General features: G+C 37.2%; 1 protein-coding gene across 2 annotated transcripts in view; it reads left to right on the top strand.

The window, feature by feature from the left end:
- edar (ectodysplasin A receptor) overlaps positions 1 to 16,552 on the top strand; it is a 49,501-nt gene that overhangs the window by 8,774 nt on the left and 24,175 nt on the right. For both annotated transcript variants that reach the window (XM_007557129.2, XM_016673881.1), the window contains exon 3: positions 14,161 to 14,225. In XM_007557129.2, coding sequence (XP_007557191.1) covers positions 14,175 to 14,225 — 51 coding nt within the window. In that variant the 5' untranslated portion in view covers positions 14,161 to 14,174. The remainder of the gene's footprint in view (positions 1 to 14,160; positions 14,226 to 16,552) is intronic.

The raw sequence follows: 16,552 nt of genomic DNA on the forward strand, positions 1-16,552 counted from the left end.
TCCTGGAGGAGGAAATCAATCCGTCTCTATCCACACTGCCTCTCTGACTCCCCCTGGAGCCCCCCCAGCGCAGCCTGTCACTGCTGCCACAATGATCTTTCAAGTTCACGAGTAGAAAGTCAAAAGGAGACAAGAGGAAAGGAAAAAAAAAAAAAAAACAGGAGGGAGTGTAACTCATCTTCAAAAGACCTTAATATGGTTTCTGGGGATTAAAGGGATGAAGGGAGGACAGCTAACAAAGCCGGTGCCTGTAGTCATGATCATCCAATACCAGACTGATAATGTGTTTACTTACTCGCCACTCCATCACTAAACGCTGCTCAGATTTGGAATTCACACAATAGCTCTATTTATTTTGGAGTGTTTTTTTCTTGTGAAAGTGAATGTTGAGATTTATGTTGGATCGCAGCTGATTTTAATCCAAGTCGGTGTGTTCATTTACCCCATGGGAAAAAAAAATGGATCTCTGGGGGCCTGCTGGGGTTAAATATTTTTGTAATGCTTGACACGTCTCAGAGGAAGTTTCCGCTTAACACATCATACAACGTTTACTTATGGAGGTAAAGTTGTTTTAGTTCAGTTGAGAAAATTATTGCCGCTAATGCTACTTGATTGGAGCTTGTGCCCAAATGGGGTCAACTACATGAAGATCGTTTTGTGGATAATCCTGACAGGTTACATTAATGTTCAGGATTAGCTGTGGTGGCTTGTAAAAATATGCTGTATTTTTTGTCACGCTGCAATCTCAATTTTCAGGCCTTCCCTCCTGCTGTAAACAAATGAGGGTGGCAGTGGAGTTGCCATTGCTTACCTGGTCCCAACATGGTGGCATTGCTGAAGATGTCCTGTATTTAGCTCTCACCTTTTCCTCATAATCTCAGGTCCTGCTAACAGAAACCATCTCAATAGCATGATACTGCCACCATCATATTTCATTGCTTGCATGTGTTCAGAGTGTTTTGCAGAGATAATTCATCTCTGAACTTATTTTTCTTTCTATGTAGGCAAAAAGGCTTAAATTTGTTACTAACTGAGAACATTCTTCTGCATCTTTACAATTTAACTAGTGACAAACGGAATGTTTTTTTTTTTTTCAGTAATTTTTTTTTTTCTTGTCACTCTTCCATGAAGGCCAGATTGATGGAGATTATGGACAAAATTCACACTGTCCATAGAGTTTCCCAACTGAGTTATTAATCTCTGTCGTTCCTCCAGAGTCATCGCTGGTCTCTTGGCTGCTTCACTGATAAATGCTTTCCTTGTACATGAATGACTATCTCTTTCTTGCTTTTCAGTTTTATAACACTCATCCCATTTTTGGATGAACAGTGATTTTTGATTATGCTTTTTTATGATGCTGGTGATGGACTTTATTCCTGACCAGTCTGCTTTGTTTCTTGGTCTACATGATGTAGGTTGTTCACTAATGTACTCTAACAAATCTCTGAGGCCTAGTTTCAATTAAAGTGCCGGGTTGACCTTACTGTTTAACTGACTGCTGAAAACTATTGGTTGGATTTTATTTTGGGGTATCACAGTAAAGGTACTGCATACAAATGCGCAGCACAGTATTTTAAGGTTTTATTTTTAGGAAAAAAATTGAAAAGCAAATATAATTTACCTTCCTTTATACAGTAATGTACATTATTTATAATATAAAACATCACTAAGATACACTGAAGTTTATGTTTGGAAAGTGACAATCAAAGTTCAGTTAATATGAATAGTTTTGCAAGGTACTACTTGCATTCTGGAGTTTCATTTGCAAATTACAGAGGATAAATTAACAAATAGGCTTTAATAAATGACATGTTATCAAACATAGGACAAAATACACAAACACATTTCTGAACAGAAATTACTTTCAGTTTGTGAAAATTTGGATGTGTGCTTAGAATATCAGATGAAAATCATCACAAACCATTTCTAATCAAAAGTAATTAAAATTAAAGACAGGTGTTTTTAAAACCAACTAGCCTTATTTATTTGGGCCTGAACAGTCATCAGTGTGGAAGTCAGTTCAGTCTTTGTCCTCACTTCTCATCTGGCTGCACTTAACCCACTCTCCTCTGCAGTCTTTACGCTTAAGTTGTTAGCAATCAGATAATAATGTGTTGTTGCTGTTAATTTGTATCCGATTGCAAGTTCTGACGAGCCTCACCCTGTGGAGCGGAGGGATTGGTTTGTTGAACATAAAACTTTGGGATTCTGAATCTGAGTCTCTCACAATGACCTATAGGATCAGAGTGGGTGGTTAAAACATTGATTTTCCTTAAGCAGCTCCTTTAGGTATTAGCTGTTCGGCTATTTCAAAAGAAAGGAGAAGTTTGACATTTCCTGACTGCTGAATGTCTGAAAATCTGCTTAGTAGATGCAGGTATAATTTAACATTGTCAGAATTCTGATTTGGGCTGTTTGTGTGAAACTTAGTTGTTACTTGAGAGATCGGCTATTACTTTTGTTTTACCTTGACACTGTGTTATTTATTATTATTTCATTTATTATCTGCTAGTTTTTTGAATGAGTGATGGAAACCACTTGGTTAGCAACAAAGGTTTGAATTAAAGCACTTATTTATTTCAAACTAAGTTTCTCACATATCATCACACACTTGATTTGTTAGTGTGTTTCTTTTGTGACTGGAATAAAACAACCCTTTCATTTTTTTTTATTTTTTTTTTCATTGTTTGAATATACTACGATATCAATGCATGTTTAGCTAAAGCTGTCAAAAACCCACATAGATGTGTTTTGTTTCCTTGGCTGGGTCTAAACTCTCATTATTCCCAGTCTCCAGTTGGTAACAGCTCCAGATAGAGCAGTGATTCTTCATTGAGCTCCCTCGGGGGCTTCCAGGAAGTCTCATGAAAACATGGGGGATAGCTGCATTTCATTAATTTCTGATTTATGTTTGGTGATTCCAGCAAAGCTTTATACAGCAAAGCTTCCTAAACTGCAGTGCTGGTAGTAGTCACTGTGCATTAGCTTGAAAACATCCTAGTGTTTGCTAACTTTTATGCAGATAATACAGAGGACCTGCAACTGTCAGCAGAAGCCTACATTAACATATGGTGGGTAGCTGTTTCTCCATAAATGTAAAGCAGGAGGGAGGTCATAGTGGTGTGATGTTTTCATTTGAGATTTTCTCTGTAGGTAAGCCAATTCATCAATTCCTGAGAAGATTTACTTATCATGTCACCCATGAAATGTGCAGAACATTGGTGCTGTAGGCCAGGATTTGTTGCTTTTTATGTTCCATAATCAAATGCGTCACACTTAAAGCATAACTAGCAGTGGGAGTCATTCGGAATATATTTATAGATTTACCAAAAAACTGACCAGAATTTTCTGGTTTTCAGCTTGACCACACCTGACAGGTTGGAATCTCCAAAATGTATCATTTTTCTGATCAACAAAAACACTAAATGTAAGCACTGCCAAGTTACAGTGACAGTAGAAGTTGTTACTGAAGAGAGAAGACTCACTAAGGTATTTTCAGAATAAGTAAGGTGTTCATAAATATATTTAGCAGAATTACAAAATATATCGAAAAGAAATTTGTATTTGCAATGGAGACACAAAGGCTGTTCATTCAGGCTGCCCATTAGTGAGCTGGATTTCGGCTGGATCATTTTATTTAGTTGAAGTTTAGATCATCGGCAAATAGATGTCAACTCGTGCTCATGAAGTTCTGTCAAACTGGTGACAATGACAATCGAGCAACTTCCACAAGTACAAGAAAAACTCAATGCATTGCATCTGTGGCTTTATCTACACTAACCCACATTTTTTGTGAAACTAATATTTTACGAGTTGTTTGCCCCTCTGTTTGGGAAAAGAACAGCTGGATACCTTGTGATTATAAAACCTGATTCCACATCGGCCAGTTTTGCATGTGTGCAGTGTTTATGTGTGCATTTTGTGCCGCAAATCTCAACAACAGTGAAGCAGTTTCTAATGAATTACTCCAGATTTGTCCATCTGTTCTTACTCTGTTTGTAACATGAAATGTGAGCTAAAGAAGTTAATGACTGACGAGGAAGCGTAAACACGGTCTAATAAAGCGGGAGTTTTGGGAGATTGTCTAGTCCAGCGCTGCTTTAATCATGCACAGGGTTTTCTTCAGTTGAATTTTAATATCAACTTTATCACCTTCTGTTGGTGCAGGGAATTCACAGTGCTTTAATTTGAAATGCAACATGTAGACTTTCTTTACCGAAAAAATAAATAAATAAAAATCTGTTGAAAAATACCTCTGCCTGCTACAGAACATGCTTGATTTGGACATTTTTTGACACTTTTTTTGAGAATATCAGAGTGAGTATTTGACTGATGTTTTCCATAATGGTAACAGGACTAATATGGCTTTCTCACTAGTATAAGATCCTAAAGACATCCAAAACATTCACTCTGTAATGAATATGTCTTTGGTGAAAAATACCAGTAAATCCCTGTTTTACAGTCACCTCTCAAAAAAAAAGAAAAAAAAAAAAGAAAATTGATAGAGGTTTTTAATAATGGGGAGATAAGTAACTTCAGAGCTTAAGACAAGGTTAAATCGATCATGCGGTGAGACAGTTAGTGGGTTTGGAAACAATCAAGGGATACAGTTACTGTTGCTCCCAGATGAGGGATACGCACAGATGTAGAATCTGGTCTCAGAATAATGAGTTTCAGATCTCTGCAGTTAAGCTCCTGGTGGCAGGTTAAACAATACAGTTGATGCTTTTAATGGTTTTCTACTTAAACTCTTTAAAGTCTCTGCTTTTTAATGGATTGACTTAGAGTTTAGCTTTGAAGATTCTCCTTCCTTTGCATGTACGTCCATCCATCATGACCGCTTAAGGGACTTAAATTATACCCTCCAATGACAAGCAATTGGAAGACCTTCGGGGCTGTTAGAGGAGGTGTGAAACTGCACACCTGTGGTGTGCCATGATGAATATGTCCAGTGCAAACAAGCAGAAGCAAACAATGCACATTTCAAGCTGGTTCATTTTGTGTACCACCATTAAAAAGTTGCTTTCTTTGTTTAAGGGAACATTATGAAGGATATATGACCCGCAACGTAATTGCTTTGGCTGAAAGATCTGCATTATTTCTCCAATTGCTGGAGAAAAGGAATCATAAATCCAGATGAATTCCAGGTTACAGTTTAGGTTTCCCACCTACGGTTAGCGCAAAACAAACAGAGACAGACGAGGAGACAAGGAGAGAGACGTTCTGCCCCAGATGAGCTAAAGAGAGAAACAAGGGATCAAGGAGAGGAGACGATGAAAGACTGATCACCAGCAGGCAGAGAATCAAAGAGCCCGCTGACTGACTGGAACTGCCATAGGTGTGCGATATGAGACAGAATGAGAGGCGGTCTGCGTAGGCACTGGCTTTTTCTTTTCATGCTCCTTAAGGGTTTGTTTTTTTCCTGAGCACTGAGTGAAAAGCTGACAGTAAGTCTGTAATTAAAGCAATTAAAAGATAAAAAGAGAACAAAAAAACATCACTCACAGTCTCGCGCAAAAACATTTGTTTCATTTAGGGCATGGAAATTATTATGCGTGGTGTTTTCCTCTCATAAGAAAAAAAAAATAGAAAAAGCTAATAAAGTGCAAAAACTATGAAAAGGTGAGGTGGAATGGAGAAAACGTCTCCCATAATAAAGTAGACGCTTAAGACGTATAACTGATTTTTACGTAGAGCTGCTCTGACCAGAATTTTGTGTAGATTTCCAGTCTTGTCATTTTTTGTAAAGCTTCAAGATCTTTAGTTTAACAAGATATAAAAACAATGCTGAAAATATTTTTGCTTAGCCTTTCTGTTTTGAACTTATTATATACTAAGGGTCAGACATGTCAGCTACTCTAAGCTTTTAACAGGTTTCAGCCATATTATGTCGTCAGGTCAGGACTAATGGAAAACCTTTGACTTCATCTGTTTTTAATTGCAACTTCAGGGGATCTTTCTGTTTAATTGCAAATTAAAACTTTGAAATTGTACTTAGCAAAAAACAGTTCCAGCTGTACTGTTTTGTTTTTTTTTCTCTTTTTTCAAAATGTGCGACATTCTGGTGGAAATAGGAAGTCTTATTATTTCATGAAGTGGTACTTTTTTTTTTCTTTTTTTTTTTGAAAAGCTTGTTCCAGAATGATTTGTTTGGACAAATTCAAGAATAATCAATGCATAATTTATTTCCTTGAAGAGTTGAGCTCGGTCTTATAAAGCTTTGTGATGCATCTGGGTGGTATGGGAGTAAATTGATATTTATCAAGGAGACGAGGGCCAGCTGCTGTCTGAGGTTTGGCTCCGTCTCCAGCCATGGAAGTCACCTTTAATTGTGGGTTTATTTTCACATTAAACATCATGCAGCAAATCAGATATATGTATTTACAGCTCATTAAGCTCCTTGTAAGTGAACCATGGTGGCTACTTTGACTTCCTGTGGGTCTTTTAAAAACAGAGGATGGCTTTTCTGAAACATACACAGCCCTGTCCCTCCTTAGATGTTTTCTCCCAGTCAGTAAACTCTGCTTGAGGAGGCTTTGAGACGTGCACGTAGTTTGACTCAACTGAAGGTGAAAGCGGTTGGCGTGATTTGACTGACAGGCCCGCCGCCCCACCAACCCTTCATTTACAATCCAACTGACTCCAAATCATAGTAGAAAGACAGAGAGCCTGCAGCACATTCCTCCTTTACCTGCCTCACATCAAAAGACAGCAAGGCCAGTTGGAATGAGATTGGACTGGCAATATTCTTACACTCAGTCATAATGTGGATAATGTTTGGAACATTATTAGTAATTAGGAGGATGGGGAGATGATTATTACCATTACAGAGGTAATAACACGGTATTAAACTGGATAGAGTAGTGAAACCTTTGTCTGTTAAACCTTTAAAATACCATTGGTGGTTCTTGGGCAGCAGAAATATTTTATTAAGAATTTAAAATATAAACAAAAATTCCCGGCAATGTAGATCTATTAGACACCAACAGTTAATTGTTCTAAAAGGAGAAGTCGGGAGAAGAAATGACAAAGAACTGCAAGTTATTGACAGTGCCATCAGCCCATGTAATAAACTATGCTAAAGAAACACAACTATCTTAATAAGTGGTCTATAGTGATATTATATTAAAATAAAATACTATTTTGATAAGCCGGCTGCTAAGTCTCTTTCAAGACATGTATAGAAGACTTCCTTTTTTCATGCATCACACAGAAAGCAAGGTCTGCAATTAAAGAGATAAATAGTTTTTTTCTACCTTTCCTGATGTGTTGTTTCCCAGAACCGGGTTTAGATGACAGACTACAAGAACTTGATGGAGGGGAAATCCATAACGTTTGTGGCTTCTTTCCTTTTTAGCTCCAAACCCACTTCATTGAAGTTTTATTGCCGGTGAAAATTCAGATAATTAACCTGCGTAATATTTCACAACTACAATTTATACAGTGCGCTCTTACAACACCGTGCGGGGTTTAACTAGACTGAAGTGGGATTTGGTTGAATAAACATACACTGAATCATGAATACTATGGAAATGTTTTCTTAGACGTGTTGAGAGGTGATGGTGACATTTCGTCTTTTGTCACCAGCTCAGACTTATTGCTTTTTGTAGTGTTGTGCATGCACAGAAAAACAGGCAGGGCTTAAGCGTTGTCAAACTGCTTAACATCTGTTTGAGATCTTGTGCAGATTTGGCAGGTTGAGTCCTAGTCTGTAAAGGGATAAAGTAATTGCCTTTTTAGGGTTTGAGCTCCTTACCAGTGCACTGATTAACTTCAGGACCCGTGTGCGGCTGGAATGGATTTGCATGTGTGTAAGATTGTGTTTATGACAGGGTAGACTCATGTTGATCTAGTGAGGAAGAAAGACCAGTGGTAAAATTGAGAGTATCATCATTGTTGGGTGAGCTGAATTCAGTGACTGATCTAAATGGGCATTGTGAAATTGTAAAATCTCACTTACGTAGAAAACTGTTCTTGTATATTAAAGCCTTTCTCAGTTTAGGTCTATGGCATGTTAATTTCGGCCTGTAGAGTATTTTCAGTTGCTTTTCATGTTGCAAGTTCTGTTATTTTTAAGGTACAGTTTTATTGTCATGTGTGATAGCAAGAATGGAGAACAATGGGAAGGAAAAAAACAAGAAAAGCAAGAAAACATTGTTGATAAGAAACAGACATTTCTCTGCAGACGTACCAAAATCCAAAATGATTAAAAAGCTGCGAGTCTGTATTCTGCTAATAGAATTGTCATCAGAAATTAAGTGCTTCATGTGCGCTCACAAAACATCCGCGAACCACATTTTTGCTGTATTGTTTCTTGGATGGATTCTCAGGCCACTAATTGGCCTAATACCTATTCAAGTCATCATATTTGGCTCTGTAATAAAGACCCTTTATACAATTAAGCAATGATGGGGAAAAGCCATTTCCCACACAACTCATCTGAAACAATTGTTAATGGTAGGTAGTGAGATGTAGAGATTTTTTTTTTTTCCCCACAAGAACTGATGAAGTGAATTACAACTGAGAGCCTGGGAGAATGAAACTTAAACATGGAAAAGTTACAGCACTAGTCTGAACAAGCAGACCTCTTAAATTATTTTCTATATTCAGACATTAGTGTGGGACCAATGTAGCTTGTGGCAAGAAAAATTAGCTGGAAAAGTCTTTAAAAAGATATTTAGCTTTGTATTGTTTAATCAGATACCAAGTAAGCAGTGTTTAAAAAAAAACAAAAAAAAAAACGTGTATTTAACTTGAAAAGACATCTGCAAGAAGATGCCTGTTGATATTTGATTGGAAAGGTTTTAGTGAGCAATGGATTCTTAATTAAATATTATTTGTACATTTTTAATATTGGTATTTAATGAGATTGACTCCCAACCTGATGCTGTACAAAATCAATGCCATGTACACTCACTACCCGCTTTATTAATCACATCTGTTCATTGACCTATTAATACATACAGAATCAGACAATCAGGTCACCACACCTGGTTATCTAGATGAGAAATAAAAACAGAACTGTGAATTAGAATGGGAGAGAAAAGTGGACTTAAGTGACTCTGAACATGGCCTTAGTTGTTGCTGCTGCTTGGGTATTTGAGCAACTGCAGATTTCCAGGGATAAACAGGGAAACTAAGGCTCCAGTTCACAAGGCTCATCACAATTGGACAATAACAGTTTAGAATAAATGTTGGTTATGGTATGATGAGTCTTGTTTTCAGCTGCAACATTCACATGGTAGAAGCAGAAATGACGTAAAAGAACCAATATAAAACGTGAACGAGACAAATCTACAGCAACTGCCTGTTTAAAATTCATTAATTTTCTGAGACATTGTTGAACGTAAAGCCTCTTTCAGATCATAGTTTGGAACCCCACATTATGAACCTGTTTTTTTTTGGGGGGGTTTTTTTCACAACACACTGATCATTGTGCAGAGATCCTGATCCCTGTGTGCTTTCAGAGCATACAGCCGAGACTACTAAACCAGATGGGTGTAGCTTTGCTACTTGCAGCATTCACTTGGGCAGTAAGGGTAGGACATGTGGGAGGAATTTCCCCACAGGGCAAAGCTCTGTTTACTGATCCTTATGAAGGCTGTCCAATTGCATTTCGTGATTTAATTACAGGAAGTTGTTGCACATCATCCTCAACATGTTTTTATCTGCATAATATTCTGCAGATTAAAGTACTTCTCGGACTCCCACTGCTACTGAAACAGTCTTTTGTATCGTAGCGTTATGTTGCACTTCGTTCCTCTATTCCACATCAACCCTTATCAATCAATCAAACTTTTTGTAAAGCACATTTCAGCATCACATTAGTTCAAAGTGCTTTACATCGTAAAAAAAGACATCATAAACACATCATATAATCAACAGTTGTTAAAGCCAATAACAGACATTATACTTTGTCAAGTGCTGTCATTAAAAACATCAGTAGACATCAAATATTTTGGTCAATGTTCCATTTAGTGTGGTTAAAAAACAACTCTAAACAGGTGGGTTCGCAGTCTTGATTTAACTGAACTTTGTGTTCAGTTAAACTGGTAGTTTTGTAACTCCAGATATTTGGTGCATAGCAGCTGAATGCTGCTTCTCTCTGTTTAGTTCTGGTTCTGGTTCTAGGGATGCGGAGCAGGCCAGAACCAGAAGACCTGATACAACAACAAATCTTTCAACAATTCAGTTGAAGAGCTAACAGAAGTATTTTTTTAAAATCTATTCTCTAAGCTATATGGAGTCAGTGTAAGTCAGTGTAAGCCAGTTCAAAGTGGTTTGTGACACAATCGGGGAAACACTATTGGCGGATTGGCTTCGATCCTCCATTCTGAGTTGCAGTTGCTTAAAAGAAATAAAGCACATGTGTAAATCACAGATTGCAAGGATGATCTGAAACGGCTTATTTAACAATGAAAGTTACAGTTTAAAAGCAGGATGTCTGTTCATTAGTAGATTGCAGGCTGGCTACCCAAGATTCTACTAATTAACCAAATATATATTAACTTATACTTTTCAAAGTCTAATAAAACCAAAATGGAAAAAAAAAAAAAAAAAAAAAAAAAAAGATGTGATTATAATTAAATAATGCCAGAATAATCAATTTAGCAATTGATTATTCTGTAGTTTGTTTAAAATAATAAACTGCGTTGTGCTATACTTTCTATTTAGAATTCTTGTTTAAATACTTAAAAATGGCTGTATCTCTGCACAAATTATGAGACGGGAATCATGAGGTGAGTTTAAGTAAAAGCTCAAATATAAACGAATTAAACAATGACTCGATCAAATTGGGAGCAGATAGGACTATACAAATTTATAGAATAAACTTGCAGTATATAAATAAAAGCTGCTTATTTGTGTTCTTACGTATTTAGGGATGAACAGTTTGCCTGTGTTGTATATAAATGATGCATTAAAATAGATTTTTATACTCATTTGTCATGTTTTCTGCCGTTTGTTTACTGTCCTCATGTCCATCCAGTTAAAATGCCAATACATGGCAGATTTGTACATTGTATCACATTAAGTCAAAGAAGGTTTTAGGCCTTTTTTTTAAATAGGATTTTTATTTATTTATTTATTTAATTTTTACTGCTTAAATATTTGTGGTCTATAAGCTTTTCCTGTGTATTTTTCTCTGATTCAAAGAGTAAATTGTCACTCCATTGCTATGCGCCATTTCATTCTGGATTTATTCTGCTGTAATTAAACCCAAGCAAATTAAAAACACATTCGAAACCACAGCTAATGAAGAGACGGGGGTTCCAAAGATGTCTCCAGTGTGATTCAGTCTAGCAATTGTAAAGAGAAAACAGAATCCTAAAATAAACAAACTACCACGCTGCGAACTGTGCAGTAAGCTTGCTCGAATGACACACACACACACACACACAAACCTGCTAAGGGCACAGCTAAAAACATACAAGTTATTATACAATCGTTAGAAGATTAATACCCCTTGGGAGGCTAAAAAGGCTCAGGCTGACTTTCATCTCAAACCTGCCCCAACAGAGAGAGCTGAGGTTAGAGAGACAGGGTTGAAAGAAGTAAGCAGACTGTCAGAAGACACAGATCGTCTTCAAACACAGTGAAGTGGTATGTGTGTGTTTGTGTGCGCACAAGTTTGTGTGTTCATCACTTTAACCCCATAATGAGTAGCCTTGAGGGGGGTCCATAGCCATTTGGCAGCTCTTCATTTCCTGATTTAAGAAAAAACAAAACATAATCAAGTCTTTTATCTCTTCAGCAGTGACACAAAAATACATACACAGGCACACACTCACACAGTACATACCGGTTGTGGTCTTACCACAAGGTTTTGCACAATTAAGCTTATTTTGCCCTCAGAAGTGAATGCTGCTTGCATGTACAGTCAGACTATGTATTAATATGTGTGTGCTTGAGTTTGTGTGTGTGTGTGTGTGTGTGTGTTTAAGACACAAAAGGGAGGAAGCCGCAATTATTTCCAATCTGAGGTCAAAATCTGTCTGTCTGGCTCCAGACCTCGGATTTCACTCTTCCATGTCGGAAACTTCAGATCTTCTCTGATGGCTAATTCTCCAACTCTCGTGGTTTGATCTTGCTTAATTGCAGCACACACACACACACACACATACACATCCACGCATGCACACGCACATGTTCAACACAACTTGGGATGGATTTAGAGTTGCACTGTCGATGTGAGATAATTTTACCTAACGATACATCCATAAAACTATTGACGGTTTTATACCATTATATCAGCCTTTGTAAACCCAGATGTTCTGACTTTGGCTGAAAAAAATTACTTTTTCTTGATGGTTAGGAAGAGGTTGTATAGCTTTCCCGAACATACATACCATCAACATAACACACTAAGCTAGATACTTTGACACTTAAAAAGCTGTCATGGAACAATGTGATTTGAATTTAATGAGAGATCTGAAGGGTACCTCAAACCTCATCTTACTTCTAAAAACATTTCACTGGAACCTTTCAAACTAAAATACTATAGTAGTTTAATTTTCCCCAGTAGAATTGCACAATTAGGGTATCATCATTTATTTTAATATGCTTTATAAAAAATGGATTAGAGATTTTTATTAAAAAACAAAAACAAAAAACAGATTGTATGAGAAAATTAGATGAACTCAACTGGGGTTTAAAACTGCACTGTACGCCATAGCCAGCAGGGGGCAACACGTTGCAAACATTTTGTTTTATTTCCTGCAAGTCAATGAGAAATAAGTCATAATATCAATTTATGCACAGTTGCAATATGCCAATAATGTAATTTCCTTAATGCTTGGATAAACGTAATGAGCACTCAGTGGTGCACAGGTGTACAGTGCTTTATATAGCAGTTGTTCAGATTATTTTGAAGTGGGTTTTGTTGAGAGGTTATGACCAGGCTATAGCATACACAACATGCGTTGCACTATATGGAAAACAGTTGAAGTTCATCTGGAGCAATCCAGCTCACTGGGAGAAATCCCAGACAGCGCACTGAAGGGAGATGAGAATCAAGTGGAATTGAGTAGGAAGGCAATAGTCAGGCTACTATTTAATGTACCTTTACATGATCTTAATGTTTGCATTTGACAGATCTTGATATGTTCCACACTGTGAGCCCTTGCCAGCCTTTTAGATGTTCTGGCAGAGAGGATTAGACAATTTGTAATTAAAAAAAACTAGTCAGATTTACTTCTGAAAGCAAATCTGAATGGGTTTTTAGTCATGAAAAAATTGTGTTTTATCTTAAAGTCAACTACTGTTTATGTCTCTCTGGTTACCTCCTTTATCACCTACCTGTGTATTGACTCATGCTAATAATTTTACCCAATTGCCAACGTTTGCCCGTCTGTTATGTGCCAGTTTGACGCTATGGAGCTTGCCGGAAATTGCCTGTGCTGTAAACAACCATCCTCCACTGCTAAGGGAGGTGGCTGTTAATGTTAATTCAATATTTGGAAGTGTGGCCAACATGGACAGAACTCCTTTGTTCACTGCCTCTGCTGCCATTGCTAAAACTACAGGTAGACTCCAACTCCAAAACAGCGCAGAAACCGTCAACACCATCGTCTACAACTTCTCCTTCTGGGATGAAAGACCAGAGATAATCTGTAAACAAGCAGAATTGCACAGGAAGGCAATGGCAATGCTAATGATTACATCACTGTTATGTCACAATTTATTGTTATGTAGATTAAAAATAGATTTCAAGCAACTCATTTTTTTTTTAATATGCATATCTAAAAATAGACATTCATAACCAAGGTCAACCATGTAACATATTGTTGACTAATCTGGTATTTTTAAATGCTGCTAAATGACATGACCTACATTTATAGTTACGTATACCAAAGATTGGCCAGAGGTGATATTTGCTCATAGTTATGACTCAGAAGTGGTTGTTCTACTGCTATTACTTATTTATTGGCAGTGACGTGATGCTAGTGAGCTAGTGAGCCGTTCACTGCATTTGGCCACACACATGCTCAACATTCCCGCTGACAACGCTACTGTCGGCTGCGATGTTTCAATTCATGACTTCACTGATTGATAATAGCAGTTAAAGTGCAGGAAGCTGCAGGCGGAAAAAAAAGTTCATTAAAAGTTTATGAAGAAAAATGAGCATTTGCTGTCATTTCATGCATTTCTCTTGTCTTTCAGGGATTAGACACAAAATGTCACAGAGCAGAGGTCAGAAGAAGTTTGTCTTCCTCTCGTTAATATTGGTAAGTTTGTTTCCCTCCCCCAGCACTTGAACGTGCATTTACTCACCTTTCCTACTCCTCCCACTGTTATTCTTGTATCCTGTGCTCTGATGTTCACTCCCACCCTACATTCTCCTCTTGCCTTGTCAGGCTTTGGGCGGTAGAAACGCTTGTTTGATCATACCTAGTTGATTCCACAGTTAGGACTTTATCGTCCAGACTTTGTGGCATTTTTGCTCCAACAACATGCATAACTCTTAGACACTTGTAGCAATTATTTAATCCTTGACTTTTGTAAGGAGCAACTGTCTTTAAATTCTTTGATGCTCTACTTGTTTTAGTGTTGAAATCCATTGGCAGGACTCCCAACAGGCCCCTTGGATTCACACACTCCCTTCTTCCCTGCTCTAGTATCCTCTTGTTTGCAGAAAAACACCATAAAGTCTGAACCACAGGATGTGTTACTTATGTACAGAAATATAGTTTGTTTTTGTTGCCTAAATGAATATGTTCCAGAACTTCTGACATGTGCAAAGATGAGAAGAAGACAGAAATGTCCAACTTTGAGAAAGTTTGAAAAAGAAGTTTAGACAGGTAAAAGAAAGCAATGTATGCAAAGAGACTTCCAGCAACAGCTTGCTAAATTCTAAAACGACCCTACATGGTGTTAAAATGGCAGAAAATACTAATGGGATTAATATTAGAGAATGTGTTAGCAGCCCTTGCTTTTGGTAAGTCTTCACTCTCTTCAAAATGAAGTAAAGCATAAAAAAATGAATAAAGCATCATAAACCCCCACACATTTTATTGCAATAGAAAGTACAAATTATGAAACACATTTTTAGGGTAAGTTAATGCAACAAAAATTGCAACAAACATGTAGTGTTAAGCAATTGGTTGTTATTGTAGCAGTTGTTTTAGCATACGTATGTTGTTCTAGAAAGAAGACATTGCAGTGAGATTATAGTAACCTCATTCCAAAAGGCAACATTTTTTAGCCTCCACTACTGCTTTTCCTTTTGCTATAATTGGTCTTTATCATAATATTTGTCCTGAGAGAGATTATAATAGACTAGAAAAAAAAATAATGAGAGGAGATTCAGCTTTCCTAAACCTTGGCTCTAGATTAAGTAGTGGCTGGCAGCCTCAGTTGTGTTGCGATCAAATCAGGCTTAGATCTAATATACAACAAAAAGTGGGAAAAGTTAAATTCATTCTTTCTTCTTTTGCTTTGACATGCTTTGCTTTCTACTTTCTAGCTCTTTTTATGTGCCGCAATTATCAGATTTTATCACAGTTTATAGACAGAGACTTCTGGAGAGACGAGATACGTTCATCCAGCTGCAATCTGCTGCAGCGCCACCAGATGCCACCAATTCTCACTTTATTGTTTCATTGCTCGTGAAGCTGTATTTACACCAACTGCACTCCAGGCATGTAAACAATGGGTCAATCTGTTCTGGATTTGGTTTATATTATTATCAGGTTATCTGGCCAGAGAGGAATGGGCTCATATACATAAATGAGCACTTGTTCAAACAGGTCTTCAGCTCACTGACAGGATATGGTTGGGAGGAACAGCCGAGAAAGAGGGAGATGTTATTAAAACAGAGAAAAAGACGGAGAGTCTTAGTCATGGACTCATTTATTTTCCCTCTATCATTTTTTTGGACAGCGGATGATTGTTAAAAGTCAGTTAGTTTGTTTGGAAAAGGACAAAGTATGCTGGAAAAGCTATAAATACCAGCTGCTACTTATTACATTGAGCCACAATGACACAATACCACACGTCTCACACACACACACACACTTTCAGTCACATTTCCATTACTGCAGGGGACATTTCATTAACTTAAATTTTCCGAAAATGTACCCCAACTCTAACCAAAGCCACAACTTGCATAAACCTATTGTGACCACAACCTTAACCCCAGAACCCAACCTTTATCATCCTATCTTCACAAGGCAGTTAACGATTATTGTTTTTGGGGACGTTTTGCCTCCAAATGTTATATTATTCCCACCATACAACAGCGTGAAAACATCCATTTCTCCGTGATGAGACCCCACAAAGTGTGTTCACACACAAAAAAATTATGCTATTGCGCAATCTTGTCATATAGAAGTCACAAAGCAGACATTTAAATTGATATTTACAAAAGTAAATATCACATCGGATATCATTTTATTGTTTTTTATTTTCTTTGCTACGCCATTTAAGTTTTTTTTTTTGTTAAAGCTCCAGTTCTACTGGATATTAAATGATTAATCCTGTGCTTTTAGTTCTGCTCATATGCCAGTCCATGTAATGTTCAGCTTATCTTAGAGAAAACTCTATACACTATTAG

Source organism: Poecilia formosa, unplaced genomic scaffold (assembly GCF_000485575.1).
Source record: "Poecilia formosa unplaced genomic scaffold, Poecilia_formosa-5.1.2 Scaffold84, whole genome shotgun sequence".
In the NCBI taxonomy this organism is placed as follows: domain Eukaryota; kingdom Metazoa; phylum Chordata; class Actinopteri; order Cyprinodontiformes; family Poeciliidae; genus Poecilia; species Poecilia formosa.